Source organism: Pleuronectes platessa, chromosome 9, assembly GCF_947347685.1.
Source record: "Pleuronectes platessa chromosome 9, fPlePla1.1, whole genome shotgun sequence".
Classification (NCBI taxonomy): Eukaryota; Metazoa; Chordata; class Actinopteri; order Pleuronectiformes; family Pleuronectidae; genus Pleuronectes; species Pleuronectes platessa.
The window spans coordinates 5,970,255-5,984,963 of NC_070634.1; the positions used below are offsets into that span (position 1 = coordinate 5,970,255).

The window sequence follows — 14,709 nt, forward strand, 5'->3', positions numbered from 1 at the left end:
AGAGCAGGATGCGTGTGAATCCAACCCCTGCCTAAATGGAGGAGTGTGTCGGGGCTACAGGCGGCATTATGCGTGCGTGTGCAAAGGAGGTTTTTTCGGGGACCAGTGCCAGATGTGTAAGTGGCCTTGGACTGACTCACAAGTCTGTTTTATTGATGTTAACAGATCATTAACACAAACTTAAAGAAGTGCAAACAGTCACGCATGAGCCGCATTGTGTCCACTGTCTATCTTTGTCACCCCCCAGTGGAAGATCCATGTGTACTGCAGCTTTGTGGAAACCGTGGCGTCTGCAGGACTGACAGGAGAGGAAACTACTACTGTGTCTGCAAAACAGGATACACAGGCAAAGACTGTGAGAAAGGTCAGTCGAGAGTCACACCACACTGCATTGTCTGCTGTGTATTTCTAAGACAACTCTGTAATTATGTAATGTATGGATCAGACATGTAAGGTTGCCAATGTTCCCAGACCTGTTGCCTCCCTCTGGTCTTCATGTGCTGCGCGTGGAAGAGAGCGAGGTGGAGCTGCGCTGGGACGAGCCGGAGTCCTCGCACAGCCTGATCAGCGGATTCGCTGTCACCTACGCTCCACTGGGGCGAGGGGGTGACCCCAAAACAGATTACCTGGACAGGCATCAGTCCACCCACGTCATGCGGGGCCTGGTGCCCGGCCTGCTCTACAACATCTCCACCTTCTCCATCAAACGCAGCACCAACAGAAAAGACTCCAGTCAGCCTGCCACCGCACTGATACGCACCAGTGAGCATATTCCTGAATGCATCGGTAGGAACACGTGTAACCAAATGTCCGTATAAGGTTGATTACATTTCCATGTGTGTTTGTGTGCAGGACCTCGGCGGGTGGAGGAGCTGCAGCTGGTGAATGTGTCCTCATCTCAGGTGTGGCTGCGCTGGCTGGTTCAGGCGGCTCGTCATGCAGCGGTCAGCAGGGTGCACGTGTCTCTGCTGCCCTCAGATGGAAGCGAGGCGCGCACTGCAGTGCTCAACACCAGCACCACTGAGTACAGCTTCAGGTCAGCATCACAAATAATGCTTCAAAAGAACACAGGCAACTGTACAGCCCTCCAGCATTACTTGTCCACTAAGTGGCAATGTTGTGCACTTTGAAGGGCTTTGGGTAATATACCTTTCAACCACCAGAGGGCGCTGTTCAACCACTGCTGACAAAGGTGCCATGTTTGTTTGACTGTAGTGCATTTACCTTTGTGGGTTTCTCAGTTCGCTACTTCCTGGTCAGATGTACACAGTGGACGTGTTGACTCAAAGTGGAATCAGACCAGATGAGTTTCCCTCCACTAGCCTCTCAGTTGGACCACTGCAGTTCTGGAGCAGTAGGTTACTTCACTTCTTCATGTCTTATAACATTGAAGGGATTTGAATGATACTAAAACATCTGCTGGCTGCTCAGTCATGTTCGTCGGATTTTTCTCTTTTACTATTTAAACTGATTCTAATTCCTTTTTGGAAAAATAATAACATTTCGTCATACGAATGGCTTTATCTTTTTATCTTTTTTTTAGTTAAATCTCTTTTTTCTTTGAGAATCAAATGTTCAAAACTTTGAAAAGGATTGAGAATTAAAAAAAAACATTATTCCATAGTCTAGCATGTACTTCAAGTTCTTCTTCAAGTTAAGCTTTTCCTGAAAATGTCTGCCAGACAATCCAGTCTGTTTGACACGACAGACTGGATTACAGTGAATGTTTAATACAAAGTTTTAAATCGAGCTCAGATTTTCAGCCTCAAGACTATCAGCCATGTATTCGTTTCTGGGTTTGATCCACAGCTATTATATGATATGTCGCCTGCTTTAACTTGCTTTTCTCTTTTCCTGTATTGTAATGTAAGTAATGTCTCGTAAACTCTCATGAGCTAAGCTTCTTCTGGTGAATGACGGTTGAATAAAAGAATAAATGCATCTTTTCATTCTTTAAGCACAGAGAATTGTATCCATTTTTATAACCAGTAGTGATACGCATGTTTATTAGTTCTGTGATTGGTTATCTTGTGAATTGGCAGCAGTTTACATATTTAGTTAACATCATTTTACACCTCAACAAACAAAATGACAACACTAAATAAAGTAACAAACAATGGTATCTGTTTAACAGTCTGACCATGTGTTTCCCTCAGGGCCTCTCCCCCCACAGAACCTCTCCCTGTCACATGTGACCACGAACTCCGCGCTGATCACCTGGAGCCGCCACCCGAGAAGTGTCCCAGATGGCTTTGTGGTCAACGTGACCCGAGGGTTGAATACCAGGAGTCGCTTCCTGCCCAACGGGAAGCTAGGATCGTATACCCTCCGTGAGCTGACGCCAGGACAGCAATACTATCTGGCTCTTACATCCGTCAAAAGCACGGGGCAGCAGCAGATCCACAGCTTTCCTCAGCACTTAGCCTTCACTACCTGTGAGTGACTGCAAGAGCTTCTCATCTCCTGTATCCATATACAATAAAATGTCTTATTAGTGAGATTCCTTTTTCTGCCCAAATCTAACATCTGCTTTTAATGAATCGGTTTATAAGTGGGTGCTTTTCAAGTCAAATTCTGTGCTCATTTCCTGTGGGGCAGTGCCAATGGAGGGGAGATCACCGAGGAGAGAGAGGCCAGCGGCGACTGGTCAGGGGATGCAGGTGGGACGCACACCTCCCCCATCTCAGCCTCAGGACCTGGGAGGTGCAGCAGTGATGGAGAACTCTGAGGAAATTCCCAGGTATGATTGTGATGATGAACAAACAGCCATTAAAAACATTATACTGTTATATTGCTGCTGATATGATTTGTCTCTGTGTTGCAGATACACAGAGCTCATTGACAGGAGAGGAAAGATAACGGCTAAGTTGACTCACTTACCTCGAAAAGCCATTCGACATCGTAATAGTAAGTACGAGTCGTAGGAGACGCGTGATAAACATTAAGTCATGAGTCACCACTTTACCAACGCTTGACACCTTTTCCAAAACATTTAATGTGATTTATACAGTTAATCACTCTTGTTTGACATAAGTAACTAATACAGGACTTAGGACTCTTGCCAGGAGGACACTTATTAAACCAACATGACACAAAATTAAATCTGTTCTAATGTGCTCAGGATGTACATACAATAAAGGAGTTTTCTTATTGGCTTATCTTAACTTAAGTCATACTGCATAAGCATATGTTCCTAACCAAGGCCTGTCTGAATGAAATATGGGTGGTCCTCTAATGTTAACTGGTCTCTCTGCTATCCCAGATTAATCTTACACATGGTGTCAACTTTATCTTGCAGCTCTCGATAAGGACAGATAAGTCAGACACCAATGACTTTCAGGAATAATTTTCTTCTTTTAGTTCTTAGACGATAGTTTTTTAAGTAATGTTTTTCACTTGTTTAAGTTAGTGCACCACAGTGCAGAGCATTATAGCCGATGGTCTAAACAGAAAACTGTTTTACAGATGTCATCCTGTGCTCCAGGGAGGATCGCTTCCTTTCTAGAAATGTTCTGCCCTTTTTTTTCTCAGTGTTACACCCATGATGTCATAATATGATTTTGGTAATATTGTCAAATCAGCAACGTTGTGTTTCTGTGCTCCAGGCTGAGGAATGTACACAACATGTTTAAAGTGTCCCATTTAGTACAACTTCCCAGTGTAGCAGGAAGCAAGCTGCAGTATGTCATTCATTTTGTCTTCTTTTTACATTGATTCATGACAGAAAATGTTTTGCTTTGCAGAGCCTGAGCCTCCGATTAGATTAGAGAAGATGGAAGAAACAACAAACAAAATCAGCCTTGCACTAGAGATTCAAGAAGAAGGTTTAAGAAGGAAGCCTGGTAGGTGTTTTGCTGTTTGGACCAGCGGATGTCACATCTGCCGCTGTAACTGATCCCAGCTGATGTGTCACACATGTGAGAGCAGTGTCCTTTTGAAAAGAGTCAACTTATTGGTTTGTTTGTTATTTGTCAGTGACTATGTTTACATGGACAGTTATATTCCAATATTAACTAGATAAGACAAAAACCAGCTAAGAATTTTCTGATTACCTTAATCTGAATAATGGCATAATTAGAACAAACAATGATTGAATTAAAGCTAGGGTTTAAGTCCCACCCACCCCCAAAAGAGGGGGATGGGACTTCCCGTCCCACCCCCCTCTTTTGACCCTCTCGTCAAAACTTTGCCCATATGAACTCACACTAAAATCCGACTTTTGGTGTATGTCTCTTCGTCTGAAGACTCGTGCACCAATCATTTGATAAGGTCAAAGTGAAACGATTGGCCATGTTGTGCCACACACCTGCTTTTTTACATTTTCTTTTCCGATGACTTTATCTGTTGATTGCAATCGGGCCGAGCATAGGATTTCAACAAAAGTGTGTGATACCTTTAAAACATGTGAAGTATCCTAACTTAGGTTCCTTTATGTGGACACATTCTTAATCACATTATAATATATTTGTGACCTCCACATGTATGGCAGTTACCAGCTGCTTGGTATCACACTATTCTCTGTGATATGTAAACGGAAATATGAATGGAATATTCTATTAGTAACTCATGTAAACATCATCATTGAATCTAATTCTGATTAAAGTCAATAGTCTGAATATTGCTGTTCTTGTAAACATGGTGTTGTGTTTTCTGAGTACAGTGATGTGAGATGAATTGCCAGTGAGGAAACCTTGAAAGAGAAAGAAATGTAAATTTCTGGAAGGTAGATGAGTAAAAAGAGAGGAAGTGGTGTTGGAGATATAGCCCATCAACATGCAGTATCAGCTGTAGATAATGTGGAGTGGTGGGCCTGAAACCTGAGGCCCTTTCCCTTTCTGTTGTGTGGATGTTAACGGCAGCTGTTGTCTTTTAGAGTCGCCCCAGGACTGTCGCAGTCTGCCCTGTCAGAATGGGGGTACATGTGCGAGTGGAGGAGACTCCTTCATCTGCGACTGTGCAGTGGGGTTCAAGGGCAAACAGTGTGAACTATGTAAGTTTATGTGCTTCCTCTCCACACACACACACACACAACCCCCCCCCCCCCCCACACACACACACACACAGGCTGCTGCTTGGCAAGTGAGTGAACATGGGTAGTCGCTCATCCTGTTGATGTTTATAAGGGTTTTCTTTATTAACACTGATTTTTGTCCTAAACACTAGATCTACAAGTTGATTAGTGAAGTCAGTAACATAATAAACTCCATGGATTATCTTTCTCTAATTTTCCTTTGTGGTGTAGCAGGGGGCTTGAGCTTTTTCCATCTGGTGTTGGCTGCAAGGCAGGGCACCCACATATTTTTGAAATAATAGTCTTGTATATCTTAACAAGACTCGGAAACCTGTGTCATGCTTCCAGTATGACTATACAGTACTTAACCACAGAGCTATAAATACTCACAGCAGCATGCTAACAGGCTCTCAGGGACAATGTTGATGTATAATGTTTATCCATCACCATCTTAGTTTCGCATGTGAGCACATTAACATCAGACTGATGACTGTGTTGTTAGTTTTGCAGGTAATGGGTCACAAACCATAGTATTAAAAATACTTTTCATCTGACGCAGGTGCTACATGAAAAGTCATAGGATCACAAATATTTATACAAAATGTATTGGCCATCCATCCTATAGTTTTCAAGGCATTTCAGTCAAACCCACAAATGTCAACCACTGGTGCCACGTGTGTTCCTCTGATGCCAGAGACTCAGACCATGATATTCACATATTTCAAATCGTCATCCTCTGGGGAACGTGAATGTGTGCACAAGATGTCATATCAGTCCATCAGACAGTCACTGGCATATTATTATTTGGACCAGAGTGGTGAACCAATGAGCAATGAGTCATTCTCAAGAGCCAAGCACGCTAGTGTGAGTAGAAGCCTTTCCAAATCAGAATAGAGCGGGTAGCTTCACTATCCAAAAACGTTGTTGGTTCAAACTCCGGCTCCTCCATTCCACTGGCTGAGGTGTCCCTGAGCAATAGGCTAAACCCCAAATGTTCTCTCACTCGATTCACTGTTGGAATGTATATGAATGACCAAAACCGTACAGTAAGCTGCTTTGAGTGATCATCAAGACTAGAAAAGTATTGTATAAATTCAGACCATTTACCATTCATTTACCATAGTGGCCCAGTCACAAGACAGAGACTTGGTGTCTTGATGTTGCTGCACTGTGGTTCAGGAGGCTCCGAAGTGTTTATGTGGAGTTTGCATGTTCTCCATGTGGGATTTTCCTCCCCTAGTCCAAACAAATGTTTAGCTGAATTGGAAACTCGAGCTAGCATCGGTGCGAGGCCTCCGTTACCCTGGACTGAATAAATGATGCGGAAAATTGATGGATAATTTAATGCTAGTTCACGTGAAAACAAGCCCACAGCTTAAAGCATTACATAAACTGGCAGCATTCATGGCACTGGGATAGGTGAACAAAAGAGGTTCTGGGGAAAGATGTCTGACCCCAGCTGTCCTGAGTGTCAGTGCAGGATTTACAGTCCCCTCTTTGTGTTCCCGAGGGTTGTGTTTCTGCTTCTTCTCAGTGTAAGTGGAGCATCTCGGGTGTGAACTTGAAGTGTAATGTGTGTTAGATTTGAATGTCATCGTGTTAACTGTCACAGAGCTCTGAGCTATGTATAGAGATCATATATGCAGGAAACACACTCCACTGACGATTGACCCCTGTGACCTTTATCAATGGCTTGGTTAACATTAAGGCTCAGGGGCATGAATGTGCAACATCAATACAGTGTCAGCGAAGGCACAAAGGGCCATATTATTTGTGCCGTGCCGCTTTTCAGTGTTTCCTTTGAGTGTTTGGCACTTTGAGTGAGGCAGCAGTATATCATCCATGGACAATATCCCTCTCTGTTCTCAGGCCACTTCATCTTTGGTATCTCTCTTCTGTCACAGGAAAATATTCCAATCTTAAAGTCGTGCAGCAAGTAGCACATGTACAGATCATGCAGTTGTGCACTCAAGGGAGGCCATACCCCATACACTATAAGCACTGTTATTCATTTTCCAGACACACGGTACAGCTGACACAAGTCGCCAGCTTGTTTTCAATGTATCTGTGACAGACTGTAAATAAGAAACTGCCAGCTGCCTGGAGGAGAAGCCTCTTGGCCATCTGTACTACTAATGCTTTATGTTGAGGACAGTCAGAAGGACTGCAGTATCTAGAGTGTCCATGGCCATGTTTACATTATTTAAAATAATTGATTATAAGCCTCTTATATAAATTCACAGATTCTTACTAAAGGGCATAAATAAAATACAATGTGCTGGCCAACATGACTGTATTAGATTATTATTCAGATAATTTGTGTCCCCTCCTTTTCGGGAAGCTAACCTGCTTCTGTAAACAGCCTGACCGAGATTATCAACTACCATTACTGGTCTTATTTTGGGCGTAGTAGTGATACTTTAAGGAATCCACATTTTAACACAGAAAGATATTATTGAAGGGTTTATGGCACAAACCTAAAGAAGGAGATCTTGGAGTAAATGCTGCTCCCATGTTATTGCTGCGTGAAACTGATTACGTTATTTCTGAATTACTTTGGGACATGGAAGCTCCTTTGTGTTTCTGGTGAGTTATAGATAAATGGGAGTGAATAAGTGCTTTAAAAGTCTTGAGCATTAGGCTTTAATTCATGATGACGTGTAACTCTAAACTAAAGTATTCCATAACTAGAAGGGCACTCGGCAAGTGCATACCTCTGCCAAGGCTGTTTGGCCACTTTATCACCATATTTATTATACGGATCTGTACCAAATTTTATTTATAGACAGCACTCTAAACATGAACGATTTTTTTCATAAAGATCGCTGCATTCTTTCTTGAGAAATTCTGGAAGATCACAATGTTGACAAAATAAACAAATCTTAGATCAACCCACTTATTTTAATCTGCTCCAAAAGTTAATGGGTTCTTCATTGAGCCAAGTTTTTTCAAGGTTGTCCTGCTAAAAGACAGACCGACAAAAAACAGCAATGAAAACAAAACCTCCTTGGTGAATGTAGAAAGCTCTGACACAGTTGATCTGCAATACTGAACATTTTAAAATATCACTGGAGTTCAATTTGTATTCTTAACTGGCTATGTTGCAAATACACTACATGGTTATGTTAAATACATGCATGAGAAGATGTAAAAGCTTTAAATAAGAAGGAACCTCTAGAGCGCATACTGCCACCGTAGCTAAGTGTAATGCTGCTGACTAACAAGGAAAGATGAAAACATTACCTCCTTGGTGGAGGTTATAAGAAATGCAAAGCAAATGTCTATAAAGATGTAAATTCACCATTAGACATACCAATTGTCTTGATAGTGTAGAAGGTGACATTAAAGTTTCTTTAAAAACAATGTTCTTCATGCTAACTAGAGAATCACAATGAAACACAATGAAAAACTGGGAAAATGTCAGTTTTTGATTCAGTGTTGATGAAACTGTGTTTTGAGAAGACACTGGACATACCCTCGCCCCTCTTCAGCTTTTTTCTTCAACTAAAAATCCAGCGTCGGATTGTTTAAACATTCCTTTCCTGAAACCATCCATCAGCCACAGAGCAGGGCCCGGCTCCAGCCCACATGACTCCTAAACCATCCAGCAGACGATTCCTCACTGACAATTCTTAAAACATTCATTCCCTTGTGTTTTGTGACGGCCTTTTTTTTGTAATGCAGCCTGCCAGCGAGTGCCCCACCCATGTACCCGTATCTACTCTGAAACAAAGAGTGTGCCTGTCTGGGAGGGTGGAGTCTGCCACTACCTGTAAGTCCTATCAGGCCACAGATCTACAGTTCTGCTCCTTACATCTAAATCTACAGTACATCCAAATAGAAAAGCTGGAGTAACGCAGAGATTACGTGTTATCCTCTGGGTCAAACAGATGTGCATGTTTTCTTCTCTGCAGATACAAAAGAACGTATAAAGTACAGCAGGACGTCTGTTATCGAGAGGTTTGTGAACCAGTGCTTCCGAAGAAAAGTCAGAGTAAGTTCCAAACGCTGACTGAACAATGATGAGGTCATTTCCGCCAATAAAACTAATGCATTTCTTTTTTTATACCTTGTTATTACTTCACTCAGCAGCCAGAAGAACACACAGACAACAATAAAGGTGGCTTTCCTCGAACACAACCTCCTCATCTTACCTTGTGTTTGCACTGGTGCTGTAACACATCACAAGACGTTCAACAATTATCCTAAATATTTGTCTTTTCTCTCCTTTTTTTCCAGAGCACTTGGTTAACCGATGAAAGGACTGTTGTCACTGTCATGTGAAAACCTCCTTACTTCAATTTTGGTGTTTATAATCTACTTGAACTGATTATGGTCATTTTTTTTGTGCTGAACACCCGTGTCAGAGCCCACTGTAACATTTCAGACACACATCGTCATTCATCTGAAAATGAGGTCGCTTTCGTCAACGTCCCGAGAGCTGCAGTCTGTTGCTCCCTGTTTTCGTGAAGAAGCTTCGGTCGACCCAGTGAAAATGGCCCCAAATCATTTATCATTTGTGATGTTTGATGACTCATATTTCATACAAACTCTTGTATGCAAATGTCATTGGAAAGCAGTCAACTGCAGTGCATCAGATACCTTATATACCTCATTTCCATGTCCATGCTGACACATTAGGAGAGGTTTTTTTTTATTGTATTATTTGTGATTCAGCTGCAGGTTTGTCCCTCAGGGAAATAACTGTAGAGTGTTCAGAGTCCCGGTCTTTTCCCTACTCCGGCCACATGAGCTCCTTATAAAGATGATGGGAAAACTTTTTTTCCACACCCCATAAATTCATCTTGTCCTCTGACAATGGTGCACAGTGTTATTTGTGTATAAATATCTGTTTCTGTGTCTTTGCAGGCATCAGTGCCTCATACTTTGTAAATAGTGTTTATAGGCCATTTTGTAGGTGAATATTTTATTAATAAAAAATTTAAAATGTTTTTTTTTTGTCTCTGGTGTCTTGTTGGGTTGATGTTTTCATCTTGAATTATATATTTGAAAAAGTACAGAAATTCATATTTACCGAGTTTATCATTGTAACTAAATCTTCATTTTATTTTATTTTATCCATAAATACCTGCTAAATAATTCCATTTAAGTAAATTCATTCTAAAAGATACTCTATCACCGTCACAAAGACATGGTCAAAGATGTCATTCAAGTATCTTTGAGGTCTTAGTATAATAACTTTACGTGATGTGGTTAACCAGTCATTTTATGTGATTTATTAAATGGGTCAGTCAGTTCAACAGTAGCCAAAGTGACCTGATATATTAGAAGTACTTCAACAACAAGAGGAGGCAAACATGACCAGTTTCAGTTTTGGTGCATGTAAAAGACCAAAAAAACAATACTGTCCTTCAGACTAACAGTTACTATTTCTGTGCTAAGATTATAGATTGTATCACTGGCTCACTCTACCACCCACTGGTGACCACTGACTTCCAAAACAGACTCAAACTCTTGCTTTGTCTTTAGCCATAGATGGTGACAAAAGAGAAAATGGGCAGATCATCACACTTTTCCACCAAGTCACCTGAGATTCAGCTAAACCCACTCTTGCAGTTGGCCCACAGGCAGCAGCACAACCTGCCATCTGCAATAACACATCTGTTATATCCCTCACCACAGCGACTGACCAATTAAAAGAGCTACACTGATTCATGAGAAACATTCAAATTCTCATGCCTGTGTGCAGGCAGGAGGGTCCATCAATGGCTTCAACAGTATGAAAGCAATGAAATTCTCTACTGTTCCCCAGATGGAAAATTTCAGGGCACTCGCCACAATCATCTTCAAAACATCACACTCGGAAAATCCTGTGCTCCAGCAGAGTTCCACACACTCGGCCAAGCAGCACTGAAACTGTTTTGGAGGCTTGTGGTCACCCAACACCTCACTAAGACACGTGTGTGTTCTACATAAAGTGTGCATTGTGCCAAAACCACTGTAGACAAGATTAACTTGAATGCAAGTATTGTAACTCCACTTACAGTGCATCTATAATAGTAAAACTACATCATTAATGTTGTGTATTAATGTGGATATTCATTAATCACATGTTCCTTTTGCATATTTTATTTCGGATCATTCTTTATGCAGGAGACTGGCTACAGCAACACGTGAGCGTTACAATGTTTTATTTCCTAATGTGAAAAAGTGTAATTTTAAACCAAATGAAAAAGTTCCAATTGCCCAATACCTCCCACTGAGGACCTGTGATTGAAGACCAGTGACCTGACCCCTCGAACCATCACAAACTGAACACACATTGCACTGAATTGTATCCTTTATTTTAACATTTAATGTATAATTCCACTTGGTGTCCTCAGTGAAAATATGCCTGCTCCACATCTACCTCCTTATTTTTTTGCGATGTTAGAGTTTTGGTGAGTTGAAAAGATCTTCACTGCTTCTTGTCCAGATTGAGTATAGGGCTTTTGTGCTGCTTTCACTTAACCTCGGAATGTTCCTAACTAACCTCTTGAACGCTTCTTTAATACAATTTGAATATTACTGACAGCTAAGAATGTATTGGTACAGCATTACAAAAAATGCAACAGATGCATAGATCTAGAAATACAGTTTTGAAATGAGTTGTGTTGATTGTTTGGATTATGACAAAAATCCATCAGGTTGTCTTCTGCTATGGTGAGTATTAGGGCCACTTAAAAGGGGGAAATATCTGAACATTCGATAGTCAAATCGTAATATTAAAAGAAAAAGTTTTCTGTTAAAGTCGTTTTATTGGATGTGAAAATGTAAAATGATGAAAATAAAGTCCTGATAGTGGGAGAAACAAATTTCGTCGGAATAAAGTCTTAATATTCATGAGAATAATTTGTATTTAAGTAGTTGACGTCTCTATCATTGATTGTCTGTGTGATATTAAAAGGCATTTCTCGGGAGGTTGGTTGATTCAAGACTTTGGATCCAGAGGAAGTGAAATTCCCCTCACTAATCATTTCAGCATTTTGGAGTCGGTCAGTGGCAATATTCCCGAATTCCCGACAGCCCTTGAAGGCGGCACCGCCACAGTTCGGAGCAGAGAGCCGCGCTGACCCCCCCACCCCCCTGCTCCTATGAAAAGTGAGGAGAAAGCTTCGGCAGCGGAGACATGGAGGCTCAGAGCTGGACGTGTTAGCCTCTCTGAGACTTCACCTCTTTTCTCCTTCCACCGCCGTCCCCTCACATCGAGGCGCCTCCGTGCGGCCTCAGCCGCCGCGGGAGTTTGTCTACGTACTTGGGAAAACGTCGTAAATCTGCGGAGCGCTCACACATTCCGCAGACGGTTAGCAGGCTAACTTAGCTCGGCTAGCAGCGGAGGACAAAAACAGGCGAGCGGAGTTTTGTGCCACAAGTGGCGCTGCGGCGTGAAGTGACTCGTAATGTCGCCCCCCGGGATTAACTTCACATGCGGATGAGAGAGGAGTTGGCGACCGGGGGAAACCGAGAGCTACTGCGAGCCAGAGGACCACCGCTATGTTGGGCTGGATCCGCGGCTCCGGCAGCCCGTCCGAGCCCCGAGCTTGGCCACACTCGGTGCTGTGGAGGCTGGGGGGCTTCTTCTTCCTGCTGCTGCTGGAGGGGGCCGGATGCCTCGCCAACCCCAGCAGCACCTCAGGCAACAACAACAACAACCAGCTGCCCAGTGTCAATATATACATGAGTGTGGAGGAAGTGAAGAAGCTTCTGGGTAAGAAGGCCTGTGTTCAATGGCAGCTGTCCTCAAACTTTGTTATCTGTGTGTGTGTGTGTGTGTGTGTGTGTGTGTGTGTGTGTGTGTGTGTGTGTGTGTGTGTGTGTGTGTGTGTGTGTGTGTGTGTGGTGTGATGCAGCGGTGCCAGGTCCCCCCTCACATCTTTGTGTGTTCCTATAAAACTCTACTGGACTGTGGTGAAGCATTACAACCTTCTTCCTCTTATTGTTATTTAGTTTAAGGAGCAGCCATAGTGTCACATCCAGAATGAGAGAGGTTTGTACATGTCACTTGTAATTTAAAAACTCCCCCGCACCGTGGAGTATTCAACCTCGACCCACGACCATTCATGTCATGGTTATAGTTCATAGTAATACATGTGCTACTGACACATCAGATTCGTCTTCAACTGTGTTCAGTGTGGTAGCTGTGGTGAGCTCATGGTGATAAACGATTAGCCTTGGGGATTCAAAGAGGACGAGATAATGTCTTTGTCCAAGTTTGTATAAGACTTCCAAGACACTGATCTGAAGAAGTCCTCCTCGCTGGTGTAGATTACAGGTTTAGTCCTAGATGTTGTCTCTAAATGTCCTGAAAAGGCCTCCTCCGTCTGTGGGTGTATCAGGTTAACATTGGTCATGGTGTGTCCCCATGTCATGAAAGAACTGATTTTAATGAGCTCTCTTGCATATGATGACTTGATCACATAGATCAAGGTGGATTACTTGACAAAAACTCAACATATCATGAGTGGATCTTCAATTTAAACCAGTAACACAGTTGTGCACAGTTTTTTTGCATTTGGCCCAACAGTTGATATTATTCAATATTCCCTCAAGCGAGTAAGCCAAAAGTTACATCATTAAGAAAACAGGCTTGAAGCAGCTCTATGATTGTGGTGAGTATTCAACCAGCTCTGATCCATACATTTACAAACTACAACAATTGACTGGGATATACAGAGTTGCGTCAAGTTAAAACGCAGTGATCTGTATTCAGACCTGCAAAATAGACAGAAAATGTGCTGGTCCTAAGTTGATAATTTCAGGTTTACCAAAGATGTGTCGAGGATGCAGTTTGAAACCCGTCATTTACTTTGTGTTGGCCACTGCACGCTCTAATGAAGGGGTAGAAGTGCGAATACGTAATGTCTTTGTGATGGGAGGAAGGCCCAGCTCATCACTATGCGGCTTTAAATGCATGAATCGTCTTGTAGGTTGTTTTTTTGCAAAGGTGTCAGCAAAATGTGTGTCGGTTGTCCCTGTGTCCAGGGTCCTGACAGGAAGTTGGCCCACCTCCTCATACTGTATAGGCAGAACTATACAGTGGCAGCCATCAGAGAGGCTCGTTTGCTTGTGATTATGTTTAGGATCTTTGATGTTTGAACCCAGTCATCAGCATCACATGTATGTAAATCTATGGCATCTTTCATGTGCTCAGGAATGCCACATACACTGTAAAACCAATTTACTATTTTGGTCAGTGATTTTTTTTTTTGGGGGGAAAAGCATCAAAGTATTTACTCATCGTGCTGTTGAAAACATTTAATTCCTCATTTTCTCTTCTCTGTAATCTGACTGGTGTTGGACCGTAGGCAGACTCCGTCCCTCCTGCTTCCCCTTGTTCTCCATCATGCCACAGTTAATCTTCTGTTGCCTGACCAGGGCCTCTCTTGTGGTTTGCCTGAAACCTCATTTGGTCATATGGGGAAATCTCTTACTGTTTGACAACTATGCATGTGGAGCTAAAAGTATGTGTGGACAGAAACTTTCATGATGCAGTTGTAGGGGAAAAAAACATTGGCAGGAGATGAAGCTGGTGTCAACATCACAGCACTGATAAGCTGCTGGGGAGTCATTCTGCAGTTTTATGAAACAACACAAGGTTTACTTGTGTATTTAAACAAGTTGGTACCGACCAGTTCTTGATATAACAGCTATTATGACTAGACAATGAACAATTATGTATACTCACTTAGTGTAAAATG

The 14,709-nt window shown here is 42.3% G+C and overlaps 2 protein-coding genes across 6 annotated transcripts in view; both read left to right on the plus strand.

Annotated features, from left to right (window-relative positions):
- sned1 (sushi, nidogen and EGF-like domains 1) overlaps positions 1-9,963 on the plus strand; it is a 28,516-nt gene extending 18,553 nt beyond the window's left edge. For 2 of the 3 annotated variants that reach the window (XM_053431393.1, XM_053431395.1), the window contains exons 19-32: positions 3-116; positions 248-364; positions 472-762; positions 853-1,036; positions 1,242-1,354; positions 2,157-2,435; positions 2,599-2,740; positions 2,825-2,907; positions 3,744-3,842; positions 4,874-4,990; positions 8,696-8,783; positions 8,926-9,005; positions 9,101-9,131; positions 9,251-9,963. In XM_053431393.1, the coding sequence (XP_053287368.1) occupies positions 3-116; positions 248-364; positions 472-762; positions 853-1,036; positions 1,242-1,354; positions 2,157-2,435; positions 2,599-2,740; positions 2,825-2,907; positions 3,744-3,842; positions 4,874-4,990; positions 8,696-8,783; positions 8,926-9,005; positions 9,101-9,129 (1,736 nt within the window). In that variant the 3' untranslated portion in view covers positions 9,130-9,131; positions 9,251-9,963. The remainder of the gene's footprint in view (positions 1-2; positions 117-247; positions 365-471; positions 763-852; positions 1,037-1,241; positions 1,355-2,156; positions 2,436-2,598; positions 2,741-2,824; positions 2,908-3,743; positions 3,843-4,873; positions 4,991-8,695; positions 8,784-8,925; positions 9,006-9,100; positions 9,132-9,250) is intronic. The other variant, XM_053431394.1, reaches the window with a different exon arrangement.
- A 2,128-nt stretch (positions 9,964-12,091) lies between these two features.
- The window catches only part of ryk (receptor like tyrosine kinase), a 47,835-nt gene continuing 45,217 nt past the window's right edge, over positions 12,092-14,709 (plus strand). For all 3 annotated transcript variants that reach the window (XM_053430603.1, XM_053430606.1, XM_053430604.1), the window contains exon 1: positions 12,092-12,719. In XM_053430603.1, coding sequence (XP_053286578.1) covers positions 12,506-12,719 — 214 coding nt within the window. In that variant the 5' untranslated portion in view covers positions 12,092-12,505. The remainder of the gene's footprint in view (positions 12,720-14,709) is intronic.